This window comes from Acipenser ruthenus, chromosome 9 (assembly GCF_902713425.1).
Source record: "Acipenser ruthenus chromosome 9, fAciRut3.2 maternal haplotype, whole genome shotgun sequence".
Lineage (NCBI taxonomy): Eukaryota > Metazoa > Chordata > Actinopteri > Acipenseriformes > Acipenseridae > Acipenser > Acipenser ruthenus.
In genome coordinates, this window is record NC_081197.1 from 16,825,178 (window position 1) to 16,844,620 (window position 19,443).

General features: G+C 36.3%; 2 protein-coding genes across 8 annotated transcripts in view; both read left to right on the forward strand.

Annotated features, from left to right (window-relative positions):
• The first annotated feature begins 1,464 nt into the window (after window positions 1-1,464).
• On the forward strand, window positions 1,465-11,641 carry LOC117405507 (serine/threonine-protein kinase Nek3). 5 transcript variants are annotated; one of them, XM_059031274.1, is made up of 16 exons: window positions 1,465-1,588; window positions 2,668-2,798; window positions 3,239-3,332; window positions 3,704-3,801; window positions 4,061-4,144; window positions 4,448-4,515; window positions 4,674-4,760; window positions 5,365-5,419; window positions 5,761-5,961; window positions 6,222-6,297; window positions 7,074-7,156; window positions 7,268-7,367; window positions 7,529-7,681; window positions 9,058-9,192; window positions 9,630-9,656; window positions 10,497-10,615. In XM_059031274.1, exons 2-15 carry the CDS (start codon window positions 2,682-2,684, stop codon window positions 9,650-9,652), a joined length of 1,374 nt encoding a protein of 457 aa, XP_058887257.1. In that variant the 5' UTR covers window positions 1,465-1,588; window positions 2,668-2,681; the 3' UTR covers window positions 9,653-9,656; window positions 10,497-10,615. The 5 variants fall into 5 exon arrangements, with proteins under 5 accessions (XP_058887257.1, XP_034778367.2, XP_058887255.1 ...); XM_034922476.2 differs by lacking the exon at window positions 9,630-9,656 and adding an exon at window positions 11,020-11,641 and having other exon boundaries at window positions 1,466-1,588; window positions 10,497-10,614; XM_059031272.1 differs by lacking the exon at window positions 9,630-9,656 and adding an exon at window positions 11,020-11,639 and having other exon boundaries at window positions 1,467-1,588; window positions 7,074-7,117; window positions 10,497-10,614.
• A 1,399-nt stretch (window positions 11,642-13,040) lies between these two features.
• LOC117406241 (retinoblastoma-associated protein-like) overlaps window positions 13,041-19,443 on the forward strand; it is a 90,229-nt gene continuing 83,826 nt past the window's right edge. For 2 of the 3 annotated variants that reach the window (XM_059031275.1, XM_059031277.1), the window contains exons 1-4: window positions 13,041-13,186; window positions 15,207-15,327; window positions 17,945-18,048; window positions 19,128-19,262. In XM_059031275.1, coding sequence (XP_058887258.1) covers window positions 13,047-13,186; window positions 15,207-15,327; window positions 17,945-18,048; window positions 19,128-19,262 — 500 coding nt within the window. In that variant the 5' untranslated portion in view covers window positions 13,041-13,046. Of the gene's footprint in view, window positions 13,461-15,206; window positions 15,328-17,944; window positions 18,049-19,127; window positions 19,263-19,443 lie in introns of all 3 variants that reach the window. The other variant, XM_059031276.1, reaches the window with a different exon arrangement.

Sequence of the window (19,443 nt, forward strand, 5' to 3'; positions counted from 1 at the left end):
ATAACTTGTAGGGATTATGTGAACTTCAGGAGGGAGAAACTAATATACATGGAGAAAAGACATCAGAAAACATTACTTAATGGTAATATGTAAACAATGCAACATACACTGGTGCCAATTATTCACTTTCCGTAACTCCTATTGTTGATCCTGCTAGGATTAGACACTAATACATGCCTGACATCAGTCATACATACTGGAAATGAGTTTTGATGAGAGGCTATATACACATACATGTTATACACATTTCTATATTCCTTAGTTTGGAGCAGTGTCTGTACCCTACGTTTTGGTAAGACTCACCTTTGTCAAAGGGGCATGTTTGATAAAAAGCAGCAGAGGAATTTGTAGGATCTTGATGGCATAGAAACTATTTTGTGTATTTAAATTTAAATATGTTTATGATCTCATGAAGGTGCATCATATAGTATATAGGAAACATAATAGGTCTTGGTGATAAATTACAAACCAATGAGTGACAATAAAATCTAATTGATCACTGAGACCTATCAAGCATTCTACAGTGTATCGTAGGCCACTGTTATTTATAGATTTTGTTTTAACAGGAGTTGGTTATAAATGTTTGAAAAAGCAGCTCCAGAACTGCCAGACAGCAGTGATTTGTGATTACTGAGTAAATGTAATTTCTTAACAATGTAATTCTCAGTGTCCTGGAATCAGCAGCTATCCCAACAGAAAATCATAACAATTGCATTTTCTTTCTGTGAAAATCTAAACCTTTATATTGTAAGTTCTGATTCACTGTCTGCTACACTGTCTATTCATGAAAAAACGTGGTTGATGTAATTTTCAATATATGTCCAGTTTAAAGCTGCAGTATCACATCAGCATATTCAACAATTTATTGGTGTCTGTTTGTTACATGTTTTAGTTTGGTGCACGCTAATAGAGTGGATGCATGTATCTTTGTCGAACAGTTTCCTGAATACTAAAACGTATTTACTTCACCAAAGCAAGAATATACACCACAACATAAACATGGGTGATAATTAGCGACATATATCTTGACATTAACTGACCATCTAATTTTTTTTTACACTTTTCTATAGCTATATGACCTCACCACCGTTTAAATGGTATAATTAAAGTTAGTTGGTTTTAGCAAATTCTGCTTCTGGTCCACACCTCCTTAATACACAGTATCTTAACCAAAAACCACGAACCACTCATGTTCCTTAAATCAATGTATTATGATTGATTAGTACTATTTGGAAGCATGTAAATGTGTATGCCCGACCGCTTACTTGTTTCACAGTGAACTACCATAAACTAATCCGAAAACGGGTCCCTACTGTCCGACGTGCTGAATCAAGAGAAGATAATCATCACAGTCCTCTGAAATAAACCATTAGTTTAATACCAGGCCGTGTGTTTCTGTGCTCGGATGCATTCATATATTTGTATAAGATGCATGCATATATACCAGCTTTCTTTGTGTGGTTCAATGCAGCTGCAGTGTCAGAGATTTGCACTGATGATCTCTGGCAACATTGCAGTCTCCCAATCTGCGCAAGGGACTGCAGACCAGTGTGCAGAGAAACAATACATATCCCAGTATGCAACACAGGTAGGTACTTCGACTTCCGTGTTATTTGTCGAGTCAATGAAATAACTACCATTTTCGAAGCAAAGCGCTGGAACTGAAAAATAGATAATATTTTGAATATGTAGAAGATTGTTAACAATGTGTGATTGGAAGTCAAACACGTCAGGAGCCGAGTTTTCCGGTGGGGTTCTGCGGATTTAGGCAGGCAGCTTTTTGAAGATTTACAGTGGGGTACAGTATCCAACCTCAACACAGTACATAACTGTACATTTTTTTTTAAACGCAAGCACTTGCTTTGAATTGTTGGAGACCGCAATTTGGTGTGTTTTGTTTTGACATATAATTATGTAATTTTATATCATGTGTAATGCTGTAAAAACATACCCTACATCACTCTTATTTTTTGGCATGATAAGTATTTTAAACAGTGTTGTACAACAGCAGTGTTACGAATTATTTTTTAGTAAATTCAGCATATATTGATATCAATTATCATTGAATAAATTAAAGTTTATTTATTTATTTATTTTTTTTCTTACATGGAATTAACAATCTTTTCAGAAGTTGAAGACAGTGCAATAAGGGAAATGTATTGTAAGAATCATTGGCAATCTTTAGGGTACACTGGCATAATTATTGTGGTATAACTGTGGTATGTTTCAAACTTCTAAAAGAGATGTTATGTTATAAACTATGCTGTTTTTTAACTGGTAAGGCTATTTGATTATGTTGTTTAAAGATCAAGAAGCAAATTCTGATGATCATACTACATACTGGATGCTAAGGAAGGAATAAAACAAATAAATAAGTTATAATCACCTACCTATGGAGACAAAACTTATCTACAGTACAGCCCTTTTGTTTTCCAGACATTATTTTCACTTTGACCGTGTACGGTGTTTTAGCAGAACGACAATTAGCAGGAGTTAAATCTTCAGAAAATCCTTGCTGATGACTAGGCAAAAATAAACTTGATGTTTAACCAAATAAATAGCTTTTAACTAATCAAAATATCATTACAATGTTGAACTTTTCTCCTTCACCTGAGTAACACTAATGAAAACCAATATAAGCTGGTTGAATGCAATTTCTACTTTTAGGTAAGCAGCCTGAAATGGATTGTTACACAGTCTTGAAAGTTATCGGAGAAGGGTCCTATGGACAAGCTCTGTTGGTGCAACCCAGGAAGGAAAGTGAAAAATATGTCTTGAAAGAAATTAGGCTGCCAAAGGTAATGTTAGGATCAGTTTTTATTTTTTATTTTTACAACAGTTTTTTTTGCAAACCCATCACCATCTGTACTCTTTAGTGTCTTTATAAATGACAGCCAATGTAGCTTTCCCACAGTAATCTACATTTTACAGTCAAATGTAAAACCTTGGTGTCTGTTTACTACATTCTTCCATAGCTTTGATTGTTTACATTCCTCAATGGTTCTTTTTAACTGTAGAAACACATGCCTCTGCCATTGAAAACTGCTTGCCTATATGAAAATGAGTTACAGTAGGTCTTGTTTGAAAGGAATTTAATTGAAGAGCTCCTTAAGTATTTCTAGTTGGTTGTGCTGATGATAAAGTATAAGGCTGTGAATTCTTGTGTTTATATTTTATTAGTGTGACAAGTAAAACTGTAGCTGCTTAATTGTATTCTTCTTTTAAATATTCAATTTAGACTCAATCAGGAATACAGAGCTCCAGGAATGAAGCAATACTTTTGGCTAAAATGAAACATCCTAATATTGTTATCTTCAGAGAATCATTTGAAGGTAAGCCATTTGACCCCCTACTTCAAACCCTCAGGGGTCTATTTTAATGATCCAAACGATTTCAGATCTCAATACTGCCATTTACAATGATAAAGTAAACATTTCTTGAGAAGTTTATTTTCAACAGTTACAGTGTAGCGTTTTGTATTTAGGACTGAGATCTTACTGAAGTAATCTCTTGGTACTTGGTGACAATCCAACTGGTATAGCCTCTTGTTGGTAGATCTTGCATTCAGTGTTGGATTTATTGTGTGCATTGATTCACACTCTCATAAATGGACTGATGCAAGATTACAGAGACTGAAAGGAGTGCAGAGACTATCTAGGTTCATCTAGAGTTAGACAGTCTCTCTCTTTTCTTTTTCCTATAGCTGAAGGCCACCTTTACATTGTTATGGAGTTTTGTGCTGGCGGAGATCTAATGCAAAAGCTTAAATGGCAGAAAGGATCGCTATTCCCTGAAGATATGGTAACCAAAGACACATTTATATATATATTTTTAATGAATTTATTACCAGATGCCTCTCCTGTCCAAGTTACCTTCTTTATTTTACTATTCCTCAAACAAACACTTCAATAAAGAAAAATAATGTGGTACTGTAACAGACCAGTGCAGAGAGGCAGATGTTGGTTTGGGATTGGCTGCATATTAACACTGTTGTAGCAGGTGTTTCACATATTTTGTCCATTCTCACGTTACTTGAATTAACTTGAACATTTATTTCCAGATACTAAACTGGTTTACCCAGATCTGCCTTGGTACAAAGTACATACATGAGCAGCGGGTGTTGCACAGAGATCTCAAATCCAAGGTACTTAAATATAACTACATCTAGGAGTTTGTTTAATGATCTAAACAGTGGCAGATTTAGCTGCTGCCAGCATTTCATTTCACTGTATTAATACTGTATGATCTATCACCCCATAGTGTCTTCTCTCTAAACAGACTGATCATGCTGTTTGGGGGTGGGGTATTTAGGGCTTTTTGAGTAGTATTTTTTAGAGCACATAAAAAGGTTATACTCTGCTACATGCTGATTTATTGGCAAGTGCATTTACGTACACAACCTGCAAAAACTGAAACACTTCCTTAAATTTTTCTTTGTTTTATGCAGAATATTTTTCTCACAGATAAAGGAACAATCAAACTAGGAGATTTTGGATCTGCCTGCATTCTGAACAGGTATGGAAAACACATTTGTAAACTGTTTTCTGCAGGTCATGTGCTAGTGCATGGGAATACATGCATCGAGTGTATTTGTAACTTCCGGAATTAACGTGTTACATTGTATTGTTTTATGTATCCTGTAAGCAGTTCTTGTCATATCCCTCATTTTTTAGTCCCGAGGCCTACGCTTGCACTTACGTTGGAACTCCTTATTACGTTTCTCCAGAAATTTGGGACAGCAAGCCGTACAACAATAAAAGGTAAGTGCTAAACATGGCAGAACTTTAGCTTTTTAGAAAGATCACCATTATTTTGGTTCTTGAGATGCAGATCCCTTGTGATATACCGTAGTGAAGGTGCCTGAGTTTGACATATATTTCACAATTATCTACTATTTGTGATTAAACTTGTATGAGACATTATTTATTACAAGTTACTGAGAGCATCAGAATCTATAATAAGGAAGTGCTTGTCCATCTGTCTATGTCTGTATACGGTGGAGATAGGTCAAAGTGATCTACTTTATCGTGATACTGATCACTCTGTTGTCTCCTATGGCCATCCCTGTTTTTTTTAAACGAATTACCTAACAATAAAAGTACTCAGTGAAAACAATAAGAAATGGTCTTTCAAATCAAAATTGAATTTTATTTAACTTAGGGGTTCTGAACCAAAGGACAATTGACTAATGTAATTGTTGCTGTTAAGGATAATAATGCTATTATATACCAAAACAAATGTGTGTTTAGGTATTATTTTAAACTGGATCCAGTTTCAAGATTCCCAAGTCCCTGTAAGCGTTAGAGGGCTGTTGTATTCATAACCCGTTGGGTGAAGTAAACAATGTGTGTGTTTTACTTCCAGTGATGTTTGGTCTCTTGGCTGCGTCCTGTATGAGCTCTGCACCCTGAAGCATCCTGTAAGTTTCATGAATTTTACAATCTATTATAAATAATGTCATCAGATCTAGCCAGTCAGTGAGCTGCATATCATTTGTGAGCTGGATATCATTTGTTAGAGGACCGTAAATAGGGGCTGCATCAAAACACTGCTCAAAAGAAGTTATAAACTGTAGTTGTTGGTAAAACCCCCAAAAATGTAACTGAAGTAAACTGAAATTATTGAAAATGTGGTCTTCATTATAAAACAACTTCTCAAACACCTGGGGATTGTATTCACAAACAATCATGGGTAACTAAAACAGTGTAAGTGTTATGCCTAATTGTATTTTTTCCTTGGCCTTTTTCTTTGTAATACCAGTTCCAGGCCAACAGCTGGAAGAATCTGATCCTGAAGATCTGCAGGGGGTCATACCCACCACTCCCTCCTCACTACTCCTATGAGCTCCATTACTTGATAAAGCAAATGTTTAAAATAAACCCAAAGGACCGGCCTTCTATCAGCAATATTCTCACCAGGCACCGTGTGTCCAAACTCATTAAAAAGTATTTACCCCTTGAGGTACGTTTCTACAAGTAGCTGCAACAAAAACCAGTGTGTTGGAAGCAAATGTCGAGCATAGACATAATGCAAGTCAATGAGAGAGCAAAATTCCTTAGGTCAGATATGATTGGTATTAATGCAGACCATGCTGTGATAATAATATTCTGCGTTTTTAATTATTTAATCATTGTTCAAAATGTATGGTGCTGTTTGCCATTTATACAAAAAAAAATTATCAAAAGAAAGTCCTGAGCCATAGTTCCTGCATTGTGTTTCAGGTATTTAACGCAGTGGGTAGTGAAAAACCTGAAAGGAAACCTAAAAATCCCAACGGAAAACTTAAAGCAACAAAAGGTATTCCTAAAATAAAGATATGGCTTGTTTATTGACTGTTACACTGTGGTAAGAAGAGTGATTTTGTCTTTAATATAGAATTACAGCAATGTATTCGTGTTTTATCTCACGCAACTACAGTAGAACCAGTAGAGTTACGAACACCAAACTTATGAACTGACCACTTTCACCCGAAAGTATGCAATCACTCAACCATGCATGCAATGCAGCTAGATATGCACTCTTATAAGGCAAAATCACTGCTCCAACTGTATCCAGGCAGATTTCAAAGCAAGTTCGGGCAATTTTAATAGCAACATTTTAGTTTTAAAAAAGCACATGTGTTGGTTTTTATTTTCAAGCCAAAGGATGTGAATGACTGAGCAAGCTGCATGAATGCATTTTGTTTAACCCATGTTTTCCTGGAAGTTTAAATCTGTGTTTTTGCTACAGTTACAATTTCAATAGTAACTTAAATTTTCCTTGTTCCATTTATTAGTACCGTTTTAAAGACTTGAGCACCACAACAACATGAGTATTGCATTACTGTGCTGTATCCTTGTGTTATTCTTCAGATTGAGGGTGTATATAGCAGGTGTCCACATTTATTAAAACCATTGAAAACTTTGTAACTGAGGTTCTACTGTAATTACAAGTTGCTTGCAATAGTTTGGCATCAGCTGTCTCAGTAACATTGAAGCAACTTGCATGGACCTCAGGTTTCAAAATTGACATCCCAGTTTGAAATTGATAACTGACACTTTCAAAATGTCAATGTATTTAACTTTTCCTTACAGGTTCCCCAAGTGACCCTGCACATGACACGAACACCCCCATAAAGGTACTAAATAACAATTGCATCAATGTTCCAGTATTTCACGTAAGTTGGGAATTGCCTGTTAACTACTTTTGTGCTGATTCAGTTTTGGTTTTTAGAAAGTACTTGAAATGCTTTACAGTCAAACACCAACTCTGCTTTTCTTTTAATCAGAACGAAGAGCAGGTGAGCAAGTGGAAAAAAGGTGAAGGTGAAAAGGTCGCCAGGATTTTGAGTGAGAAAACCCTTGAAGAAACCACTTCCGAAATGGAAGGTAATACGGTTTCTTAATTAAGTATTGCTGATAACCTCCACCCTCCCCAAAAAACAAAAACATATACAGGCACCCACAACCCCATGCACTGAAGTATTTATTTTTAAAAAGCTTGTAGTCACGTGTCACAATAGTGTAATACAAGATCTTTCTGTTTTTAGTGACCCCAGCTGGACCTCATGTAATATTCCCTGATGCTTCAAAAGGCCTCCCCAGAAAGCAGTGGGGTGAAGGGCCCTCAAATACTGTTCTGCACACCCTGGAGAATGCAGCACTCATTTCATCTGGAACACTGGAGCCTGCAGACAATGCTGGTATTAATACAGTCACATCTGTATCCTCATACTGAGGTAGAGGGAGTACAAGGAGCACACACACCTATCAGTGAGAGTGGGGTGCAGTTTGAATGCCTCACAGAATATACTTAAAAACAAGACATGTACTATTTTAGTAATTAGCTACAATGTTTCAGCTTTCGCCTTCTTCAGATAGCATGGTAGAAATAGCTAGGTAGACTGATGTTGTTGTTTAAGTTTGAAAGTTGCACAGGGACTTAGATTAATTTTCTAAGAACACTGACAGTTCTGAGGTAAAAGGATGCATTGTCTTCCATGTTTAGTCCATGGGAAAATAAAGTCTTAACTCTGTGAATCCAGATGTTTTCCCGGTTATCTAACATGTTAGGATTGTACACTTTTTCTCTTGGAAGAATCTTCATGTCAGTAAGGCTATGGTTTTGAGAGTTGAAGTGCTTTGCAACAGGTTGATCCAGCTTCTTGGTAATTATGGCAGACTTATGCTTTCTGAAACGAGTACGCAGGTCATTGGTGGTTTTACCCACATACTGTTTCTTGCAGTCAAGACGTTTGCACTGTATAACATAGATGACATTCGTAGATCTGCAGGAGATATTCTGTTTTATACTGTAGGCTCTACTTGTGGTACTATTGAAAGTAACAGTGTTTTCTAGATGATCAAAGGTAGTGCTTCTGTTTGAGGTACAGCGCTGAGATCCAGGATTTATGACTTGTTGTTTTAATTCAGCTCTTACTGACAATTTATGGATATGACAGGAGGCTTGAGAATGGCTTTCTGGAGTGTGACTGAATTGGCCACTAATTGCACTAATTGGGTCAAAATCAACCACAAATGGAATTCATTTTTTATATGACATTATTTTTGCAGAGATTCTCTCGATTATTAAAGTTGCTTGATGGTTTGTTGATTAACAATATCTGAGGGATATGGGTTTATGTATTGATTCAAGAAGGATGCGGTTTTCTAGTTTTCTCATGAATAAGTTTGCATCATCATAATTGATGATAATTTCAGATTTTAGATTGCTGTTTTTGAATTCTCTCTCTCTCTCACTCTATGTGTGTGTGTGTGTGTATATATATATATATATATATATATAGGTAAAACTTATATATATTGTCTGCTCTCCAAATATAGGCAAATTATTTTAATGAGTAGATCTTACAAGTGCAGTGGTACACCAAAATGTATACCCAGAATGTACAGAATATATCAATATATCTGATTTTAATAAGCAAAACTCATATGTTATCCATTTACTACCAATTGTTTTTCATTTTACCCAAAAAATGTGCAATGGTAAATGCCAAGACTAGTGCAGTCATTATTGCAGTAACCGATTCTTTGATGCCTGTCTATGATTTCAACACAGGTGGCGACGTGGTTTATTGCATCGGTAACAGTCCTAGGAAACAGTGGGTCAAGGAATCGCCAGAAAAACTCCTGAATATACTACAGAATGCGAACCTGAGTCTTGCCTTTAAAACGTATACCATACATAAACCAGGTGGGTTAGAAATGGAAGATCCCATTTATGAAATATTTATGGCTTTGCATTAAATGCAAACACATTTATCTGTGATATTTTCATACTGCAATGTACAGTATTGCATAAAGCTTATTATCATTGGTTTTATACCTGATTATTTTTAAAGATTGGGAAATATGAATAAATATATGTTTTGAAAGCGTATAGCTGAGGTTTTAATTGATTTAAAAGCTTAAGATTAATTGCAAGTTAACTTTAATCAATTACATATTTGTTAATTTATTAGTCATGAGTTCAATCAGTTTAGTAAACCTCAAAGACAAAAAGAGCACTTTCAGTGAATACATTTACATAAACAGTTGTCCTGGGATTTTTTACTTAGTTTCGATATACTTACAAAAAACTGCACTATTAACAATGCTGTACTTACACGTGTGTTAAATTATTTATTACAGGTACTTCCACCAAAACTATATGATCTGGTAAATAACTTTTAATGAATGGAGTTTCACTCTTACAATACCGTATTCCTTCGAATTTAAGACGCCCTCGAATTTAAGACGCAGCCCAAATTTCCCACCCTTAATTTGAGGAAAAAATAAAACCTCAAATAAATATGCATTTACAAAGATACAATCTCAATTGCGCATATGGAGGCAGTTTGCTGTCGTCTGCTGTCACACAGAACATTACAGTTATGTGCCGCTTCTCATTTCCACTCACACCTGTTTTTCTCCGTTTGTGAACTGTGGTATTGCTTGGCATGTCGAAAAATACAGGGGTCTGATCAGCATTTCTAATCTGTCCAAGCTGGTATTTATTAGAACTGAGCCTAATAACGAAACGCTGAAATTGTAAAAGCTTCTCTTCGAATTCCTCAGGAAGCTAATGAGGCTTCTTTGAAAATGGCTGATTGTATGTCATGGATGATTTGAGATCGGGCAATAAAGTTTTTGTTCATCTTTTCTCAGCAGTAAGTCACGTTGCTGCTTGTGTATTTGGGCAGTGATGTCTTTGTACGTCTTTTCTTGGCAGCTAGTCATGTGGTTGTTTCTGTACTCGGGTAGTCATGTCTTTTGTTGGAGATTTTAGTACCATCATCACTATACTCGAACTTAAGACGCAGGCCATTTTTTAAAAGAAAAAAATGGTTTATAAAGTGCTTCTTAAATGCAAAGGAATACGGTAATTTTTTACTGAATGTTTTGGGGAGGTTTTTACTGTAATTCCATATCATATGGTACTTATATGAGGAATTACATGCTCTAATCAACTCCAATTTAAAGTTAAACCCCTACCTATATATTTTTTTCCCCATCAAGATTCACATGAGTTGCTCCATGGCCCCTTGTCACATGTGGGAGCAGATGACATTGATGGTGACATGGAAGAAACTGTAGATTCAGCCAGACTAGAGCCACGTTCTGATGACGAGGACACGTGAGTTTAATTCAAACAAAAAAGTTCTGATATTTACAAGTCTGTGTGGCTAAAGGGTTTGGACAAATAGACATACCTATCATATATAGGTCCACGTTTGTGTAAATGTGCAGATTAGTTTGTTATTCAAAAAGCACCCCTGGCATGTCCTGTAATATATTAAAACTACACTACCTTGTTCAAAGTTGGTTTCAGTCATGATGGGCAAGATAGCAGATCTGACAGACACTGTATGATGGAGGGCTGGTTGTATCCAGTAAGTCTTGAGTAACAGTCAAATGTCTCTCCAGAACAACTATATATTTTTGAAGTGTTCATTATTTGCTTTATAAGATTTATTGATGCATTTATGTATGCATTTGTTTGTATTCAACATTCAGGACGACTCTTTTTTTGTATTTTCAGGGACTTTGAAGAAGAATCAGTTTTCGATTGGGTAGCAGAACTTGAGAAGATGGTGGACAAAAGCCAGCACAATAATTGAACTACTGACCTAATATTAATGAGGCTATTCTACTCTATATAATTGTACAATCAGTGTTTTAGTTGCATATTGAAAGCTTATTTGTTTTGTTACATAATTTGTTTTATAAACGACAGATATTTATTCAATTGTATTTTTGTAAATACTATATGATAGTGTTTTTACAAAGGTATTCAAATAGCTATGACCATGTAAAGTTATGTTGTGAGCAAAATTGTTTTTTACAATTAGTCTTTGTATGACTTTGAATAAACTGTCTTTTCCAAACACACAATAATTAATTAATGAGAATGTTGTAGAAATAACTATGGTTGTCACGAGAATAATTGTGTCTTGGGTATGCCTTTTAAGATTTGTATGAAACGGATTTGCACAGTAGAATCATCACGTGATCATCAAAGCAAACGATGAGTCTTATGTGACACGTCCTAAAAGACTGAAGGCCCGATTCAATAAACTCTGAGCTGAGAAAAGGCATATGCTTGTTATATATTACATAACATTGAGCTACTGCTTACTATGAACAAGTCTAGGTTTCAGAACAAGAACTCTTACATGCGACTCAACTAATTTAGTTAATAAACTATATGACAAGTGGAATTGCTATGCTCTTCCCTTTAGTGTTCTTTGACACAACCGTCTCCCTTGACTTATGTACGCCCTGTAGTTATCTCTGAAATAACCAAAAAAAATTAGCATAAACAAGAAATAAACAAACACATTTGATCCTGCCACCACTTGAGATTCACTTCTTGTGTAGCAGGTATAAGGACCACACCTGCACATTGAGCTGTAGGTGGTGTTCGAAGTCCAGAAAACTAAACTATTACAGGAAAGTGATAAGGAACTTGCAAGAAATGTGTTGTGCTAAGAAAGATAAGTACATGTTTGGTTTCTGTTTTGCTTCCATAACAGCTTGCGATGTATTAGTCTACTAGTTCAAGTAGGAATGATACCTCTCTTTGCCTCACAGTGATGTGCGTTAGTGCTGGCAGTTTTCAGGATTTCACAGCTATTAATGTGAAAAAAAACCAACAAAAAATCGCACCCCTATTGAAAATTCAAGCAGTAAAATATTGTCCTGCAATAATCTAGTTGTGGGGTTCGCAAACTTGTTTTGCTAGGCCCCCCTTTGGAAATATTTTAGGCTGTGAATATTACAGGACCCCCTTTTCGGGTCGAGACCCCCAGTTTAAGAATAGCTGATCTAGTTAATGTAAAGACGTTCAACTTTATACATGTTGAATTGCCAGTAGGAAACCCGTCAGTTTGTTTCAACTTCCAATTTCTACTGGTCACCAGTTTATCGGTTGCTGACATTTTCAGCAGGGACATAAAAGGTAATGTACTAGTAATATGTAAACAGACCCAAAGAAATTATACTTCACCCATAGTAGAGAATTCGGCCGATAGTGAACGCCCAACGAAATCTTACATCTAATGGCAATACTGGTATATAGCCCCTAATCTGATATATGCATAGTTAGACACCATACAATTGTGTTGATTTTCAAAAAAAAAAAAAACAGGTCCACGGGTGTGCAAATGTTTGCCCATTGTAAAGCTGTAGAAAAACATATTGACTGTACTTAAAGTAGCTTTGGCAAATTAGTTTACTCCAGCCTGGTTTATCACAGACTATAAGATACTGGCACTAATTATAGGTTGATAATATGCATTTCAGTAGCCTCATAGTGTGCAGCCAAGCAAACGCATTTTTATTATTATGATTTATTTATTTATTTATTTATTTATTTTCCCCCAATAAATATGCTTTCATGAAATGTGTTTCCTAAATTAAGTTTTTATTGTAAACCTTTACAAACCGTTTCTACCTCGATATCTGTGAAGGAACATCAACAACTAAAGGATAAATTAAAAGAAAAACATTTACATTTAACTTTGTAATTAACTACACTTGACAATGAAAAATAAATGTACAAAATCTATGATACTGCGCACGCCCGTGTCTGTTCAGCTGTACAGGGCTGCAAACACTCTCTTGTTTGTTTTGGGGCCGGAGTTGAGAGGAAATGACTGTAGAGGAGGAGGGTGCGGATGTGTCGTAGCTTTCCCGCGGTTTGAAAGGTCTCTGTTTCAGTTCATGCTAAAGGAGCGCTCTGTACTTTAACTGGGGGATTTAAAACAAGAAATAAACAAACAAGTTGATTGCAGCGAAACGTCAACTGGTGGACTCATTCTGCAGCGCTGCCCTTACAAGAATCACCAAATTATCACTTGATAATATGCCTCCAAAAAGCCAGAGAAGAACAGCTGCTGCTACTGCAGTACAGGAGATGGAAGATAAACAGACAAACAACGGGGGTAGTCCAAACAAGAGCAACGAACTTACAGCCGAAAGGTAATGAATGAATGAATGAATGAATGAATGGATGGATTCATTCATTCATTCATTCATTCATTAAATACTGCTTTAATTATTGTCACGGGTCGCAAGATTTGGCAGACACTGTCATATATAGGGAGGTCGATCAGCGTTACTTTTTTTTAGGTAAATAAGGGGTCATCGTTTAAATGAGTCATCTGTGGGACTTTAAATAACTGTGCAGTTGGTCTTTAACGTCTTATATAGATGTGACTTAATTTCATGTTCTCAGCGTTTCTCGAGCTCGAGGCTTGACTGAACAGTGCAAGAAGCAGCAATCAAAACAGCTGACGCAAACACCCGTTCCAGGAACCTGCGAAGTGTTTACACCAACTTTGAATGTGACTCGCTGTTTTTATAACATTAAAAAACCAAAAGCACCAATATTCACATGTTGCTTGAAGGTATCAAAACTTAGTACCACGTTGGTCTTTATGACCTCCGTGACATTGAGCTAAAGAAAATATCTAGAGGCGAAAGACGGCTCTTCAGTTTGTGTTTCTGAAAACTGCATCGAATTAGAATCATTGTATCCAGTAACTTGTTGTGCACAATATTTAAATATTAATGTGTAGCACTGACGCAATTTTACGTGGATCCCAATTGAATATATATATATATATATAAATTGTGACCACCAATTAATAATTTCCGAAAATCACAAATTCACTTGGATTTCATGCACACGTGGTGACTGAGAAGCTATTGGGTAAATGAGACTAACACATATATGAATAGATAAAAACAGAAGTTAACAGATACTGTTCAGACTTGTCCAGTGACTTTTGAGTCACAAAACGGCGTCTGTGACCTCTCTTATAATTGTATTAATAATGTGTATATGACCAGCAACTTGTGGATTACCCTGTATATTCATAGCCATTGTCAAGTTGTCAGAATGCAATAGAATGTCTTTCCAAGTCACTTTACTGCAGCACCACAGCTTGTTCTACATCACAGAGATTGCCTGTAGCCTCTGTGTGATGTAGAACATTCATCATCATCATCATCATCATCTGTTTTTGTACATACACTTAGACGCACAATCAGGCGATGATCAAATGCAGGAACTGGTTCTGCACCTTGCTAACGTGAAACTTGGTATTACTTTAGGGCGTAATGATACGTGGTGTGTTGATGAACTGTGATACAAATTATGTTTTTATAAAGTTGGAATGAATAGCAACACACTCCCTATCTAATTTATTTTTTGTCTTATCAAAATAGTCTATGATTTTATTATCATATAAGCAGCCCATCAGGCCCATCGCATGTAGTGAGATGCATGCTGTATGGTGACATTAGTGTATCAATATTTGCCATAAGTTATTGAGAGTGTCAGGTTCTGGAAATCTGTGGTGGTGTCTGGTACAGAAGTCCATCTGTGTGTCAGACTTACTTTTTTGTCTACTGGTTGGATAAGTGGTGCTCTGTCTTTATTCTACTGTTTCTTCAAGCATCTTCCTGTCCTTGATGTACAGATACAACCAACCTGGGAGGAAAACTGCTTTTAAAAGACAAGCTATCTTCAAAACACATTCATTGTATTTCTTTCTTTCCTTTAAATTTCATTTCCTTTTAAGAGATGCTTAGGCTATAGAGTACTACCTCAAAATCTGTAACTCCAGCTGTCAGCAGAGAAGCTGCTCCTCTTCTAAACTTGTACATGCATATACAGTATTTGCAAAAGTTTTCAGTATGATTTTGTCTCTTTCTTCTCAGTCATAAAGACAAGGAATCTGACTTTCTCACGCTGTGTCAGAAGCTGAAGGTGACGGACGAAGTGTGTGATCGAGCATGGAGAATATGGGAGACAGTGCTGGCATCGGGGGACATAGTGCCGGTAAGTAAATGTTCTTGCAGCCAGGCATCTGAAAGCACAAACCAGCTCAAGTGGACCAAGTTGTGGGGAGATGAAGGCTCAGAAAATTATGGAAAATCATCAACTGTACCTCGTACAAAACAAGCATGTCAGTGATGGCTTCCCTCCCCACTTGCCACTATAGCTGTAGATTGAAAATTAGAGACATCATCAGTAACATGAACAAGTAGATCACAGTGATCTGTGTGCACATAATGGAAGGTTGACAGGGACGGATTGCCATAGGTCACTGTTACATTTTGCACCCATCCTCGTTTTCAGCACAGACCAGATTGTGACTTTGGAACCCTTCGGTTACACCCCTGGAACCTGGCCTTTCTAAGCCTTGGTTTTATGTTGATGATTTTGAGAGGAGATCAGGCCAGGGCTGCAGGATAGTTGTGCACAGATGCACAATGTGTGCTGAAGGATTTGGTCAGGACCTGAATATTTTCTTCTAGCAAACATTCTCGTGTCTGTATCAGCATCAGCTGCCGCCACCGCAGCAGCAGCACCCCCTGTCTCTCCCCGCTCCAGTAGCTATTTTAACCCTTAACATTCTGCGTTATGGGGAAATATACAGCTTTCATTAACAAAACAATTGCTTACAATTTACTGTTTACCTTGACTTTTGATGTAACACATCCTTTGTATGTTGTTAAAATAAAACACTGTTCTCATACCATAGTTCTAGTCTATACAAAAGCAGTACGCTTGCCGTGGACTTACAAACACAGCATTCATTTAATTGCACTACAGTATCGGAAGTTGGCACCCAGTAGATCTACTGTTTTTTTTGGTGAATTTAATTTTTACAATTAAAATGCCACCTCCAAGTCATCAGAGGGTATAGTGTGATTTACAGCAAAAAATAAATGACAAGATACCTGGCTGCAAAACGTATGTTTTCTGAAACACATTTGTTGTTCTATTAAGGGTCAGATTCATGAAACTAGTCTCATGTATATATTTAATGAACTGTGTTACATAGAGTATTCTATAAATCCACTCCATCAGTAACGTTTAAATGCTCAATGATGAATACAGTATTTTAAATGTAGAATTCCCATGATATTAATCGGCTAGTTTTGCATTTATTTGCTGCGTAATGATGCATATTTAGTCTCCTGTTTGTACCCTTCCCCTCTATTTCAAAATTATATAATGTTCGTAGCATTTTGTTTGACATCGTATTTGGTAATATTTAGATTTTCCCCCATTTATTGTTTTTTTTAAACAGATACAAGTTGTTGGCGTTCAGAGTAATGTGTAGATGTTAAAAACAAAACACTCGCTAATGGGGCACAGTCATTGACATTGTTTTAAAAGAATGATGTTTGTTGTATAACCATAGCATGTTTCAAAGCTATACAATAAACTGCGGAGATTTTCTGTTAATTAGGCTATTTTTTGCACATCTAATCGATTCTGTTATCAGATTCGAAGTGAAATGGACATATTAAGCTTAGCCTGTAACGTTTCTTAATGAAATGTATAGTTATTTGGATGGGTTGAATAGCCATTATAGTCCCATTCTTGTCAGCTGAAGTTCACTACAATTTTTTTTATTTGTATTCCAGAATAACACCTAGTTACCATTTTTGTGCAGCCTTGGATACCAAAGTACTTGCCTTAACATGTCTGAGTACAATAGGAATCGCATAACCTCCTTGGGCCCCCCAGCTTTCAAACTGGTTCAATAATGCCTCGTATACACATTTTTAGTACACATTTCAACTTGATGTAACCTTACCAAAAGCTTAATTTGTGCAACACTGAGAATTATTGGCTCAAGGTATAGTATCGTTCTTTATTGAAACATCAGTCACACCGTGCTGTTCAGAAACTATTAAACTCGAAGTGGAGCAAACTGTTGTATAATTAACAGGTTTCATAGTGTCCCAGTGGTTGCTCTGTGTTAGACTCTCCAGCACCACAGTGTACTGGAGAGAGTCCAGTAAAGAGCAACCAGACTAAAATAACACTTGTAACAAATTTGTTCCGGCACTACCCCTAACCACGGGGTTCTGAAAAATATAGCAGTACACACCCCACGTGTTGCTACAACTGTTTAAATAACACAACTGTAATTGTTCTTTTCATTGCTAACATCCTGACAACTTCTTACACTTATAACTTTAAAGTCTGTTTTAAAGCTCTTTTTAAAATGTCCAATCTAGTGCACCGATAGTGTAAGGTTTATTGCCCATAGGTCAAACGGGTAACACAGCAATAATGATCCGTGATGTTGTACAGAACAGAAAAGCCAGAGCACTTATGTTGTGTTTTTTTTTTTGTAATCGTTCTTCCTGCAATGATTTAGAGGATAGATCTCCACCTCCAGTGTACTAGAGCACACATTTTGAAAAGAGCTTTGAAACAGACTTTAAAGTTTATAAGTGTAAAAAGTTGTCAGGATGTTAACAATGAAAAGAAAAACCACAGGTACGCTGTTTAAACAGTTGTAGCAACACGTGGGGACGTAGAATGCTATATTTTTCTTTGCAGTATTTTGTGAGCCCCTGAAAATGTTGAAAAGGAGCAAGCCTAGTTATCTATATTGACCACATTCTAATTTCTTCATGTTTTTCATCCATAGGACACCAACGTAAAGCACTGGGGAGTCTGTTTGTTCATAGCAGGAACAGACCTGAATACAATGACGTTTACATTCTCAGAGCTGCAGAAGAATATAAATGTGAAGTAAGCATCATCTCATCAGTTTTTGGTTTTAATCTTAAATACAGATGTTCATAAAATGTATTGTTCATTATTTGAAATTTAGGCCCAGGGAAATTGGTGGCCATTGATTTAAAAAAAAAAAAAAAAAAAAAAAAAAAAAAAATCCCTTGAAACCACTGACCATGAATGATTGGCGAAAAAAAAAAAATCAGATTTAATTTAAATCTATTTTATTATTTTTTTTAAATTGTGTAATTTTTTTTGTAGCTCTACAGTACCTCCACACTGTAAATTAAGGATGTTGGAAATGGTGGTTTGTGAATAGTTACATTCCAAACTAAATTACTCAATCTTAAATGAATACATAAATAAAGCAAATTATTTATCATTGTGGCATCCTCTAAATGTGAACTCATCCCCCTCACTCATCCCAGTCATTCTTTTCTTTTACTTTTCTTTCTTTGATTTCCTCTTTCTGTGTCAGTCCAAACACACGCAGTTGCTACCTAGGACTGCTTTTGCTTTTTATAGTATGTTCAATTAAAGTTCCTGATTGCACCGCTAAATAAACCTGTTTTCAGAGAGTCTTAACACAGAGCTTGTCTATTTGGGACCCCACTGCACTGTCATCAGAATCGCTTCGGCGAATATGTTAATGATGTGGCAGGCGTTCTATAACGGGGCAAGACAAGGCAAGGCTTCAGAATGCCATTTCAATGCAGTATTTTTTTTTTACGTCTTCGCTCCACTTATGCGCCACAGAATTGGGGGCAAGCACCGTTCTCGCTTGCACTCGCATTTACATTGTGATCAGAATACAGCCATAAGAGTTTGTTTATAGACAGCAAGAGTTTAAGATGTTTGTGTCAATAAGATTTTTGAAACCTACTTTTCATGTCGTTTCCTTTCGAAACTATATAAAATAGCTAGTAAATGAAACAATGATCAAGTGATTTAAATCGACTTGATTTTAAATCGGCCAGCCCTGCCACTGACCCCACTAAATCATCAGAATTTCTGATTGAAGTTGCCTGAGGTCCTAAAGCGGGAGCACTATATTTCTTTGAGACTGAGTGTGGGTTATTTTTCTTTTCTTGTAGTGTTGCCTACTTCTTTAACCTGCTGAAGAAGACAGATGTAAATATGGATATTGTAAGCACTAAAGTGAACACAGCAGTATCCAGGCTGGAAAACAAATATGATGTACATCTTGCACTGTACCAGAGGTTTGAGAGGTGAGTGCTGTTAGTTTGTAGAAGGAATTCACAACAATAACTGCTATTACATTGTGTGTATCTAATTGAGTTAACTTCAGTACAAGCATGGTTTTAACTATGACCTATAAATGCTGTATTAGAAATTAAACAGTTTAGCACAGTAGAATCCTGTTTTTACAAAGATGCGACATAATGAATC

Bases quoted from the DNA above. Each gene is read 5' to 3' on its own strand.
- LOC117405507 (XM_034922476.2), top strand. From the start codon at position 2,682: ATGGATTGTTACACAGTCTTGAAAGTTATCGGAGAAGGGTCCTATGGA. The intron at 3,333-3,703 runs GTAAGCCATTTG...TTTTTCCTATAG, and splicing joins CTTCAGAGAATCATTTGAAG to CTGAAGGCCACCTTTACATT. The intron at 9,193-10,496 runs GTGGGTTAGAAA...TTCCCCATCAAG, and splicing joins GTATACCATACATAAACCAG to ATTCACATGAGTTGCTCCAT.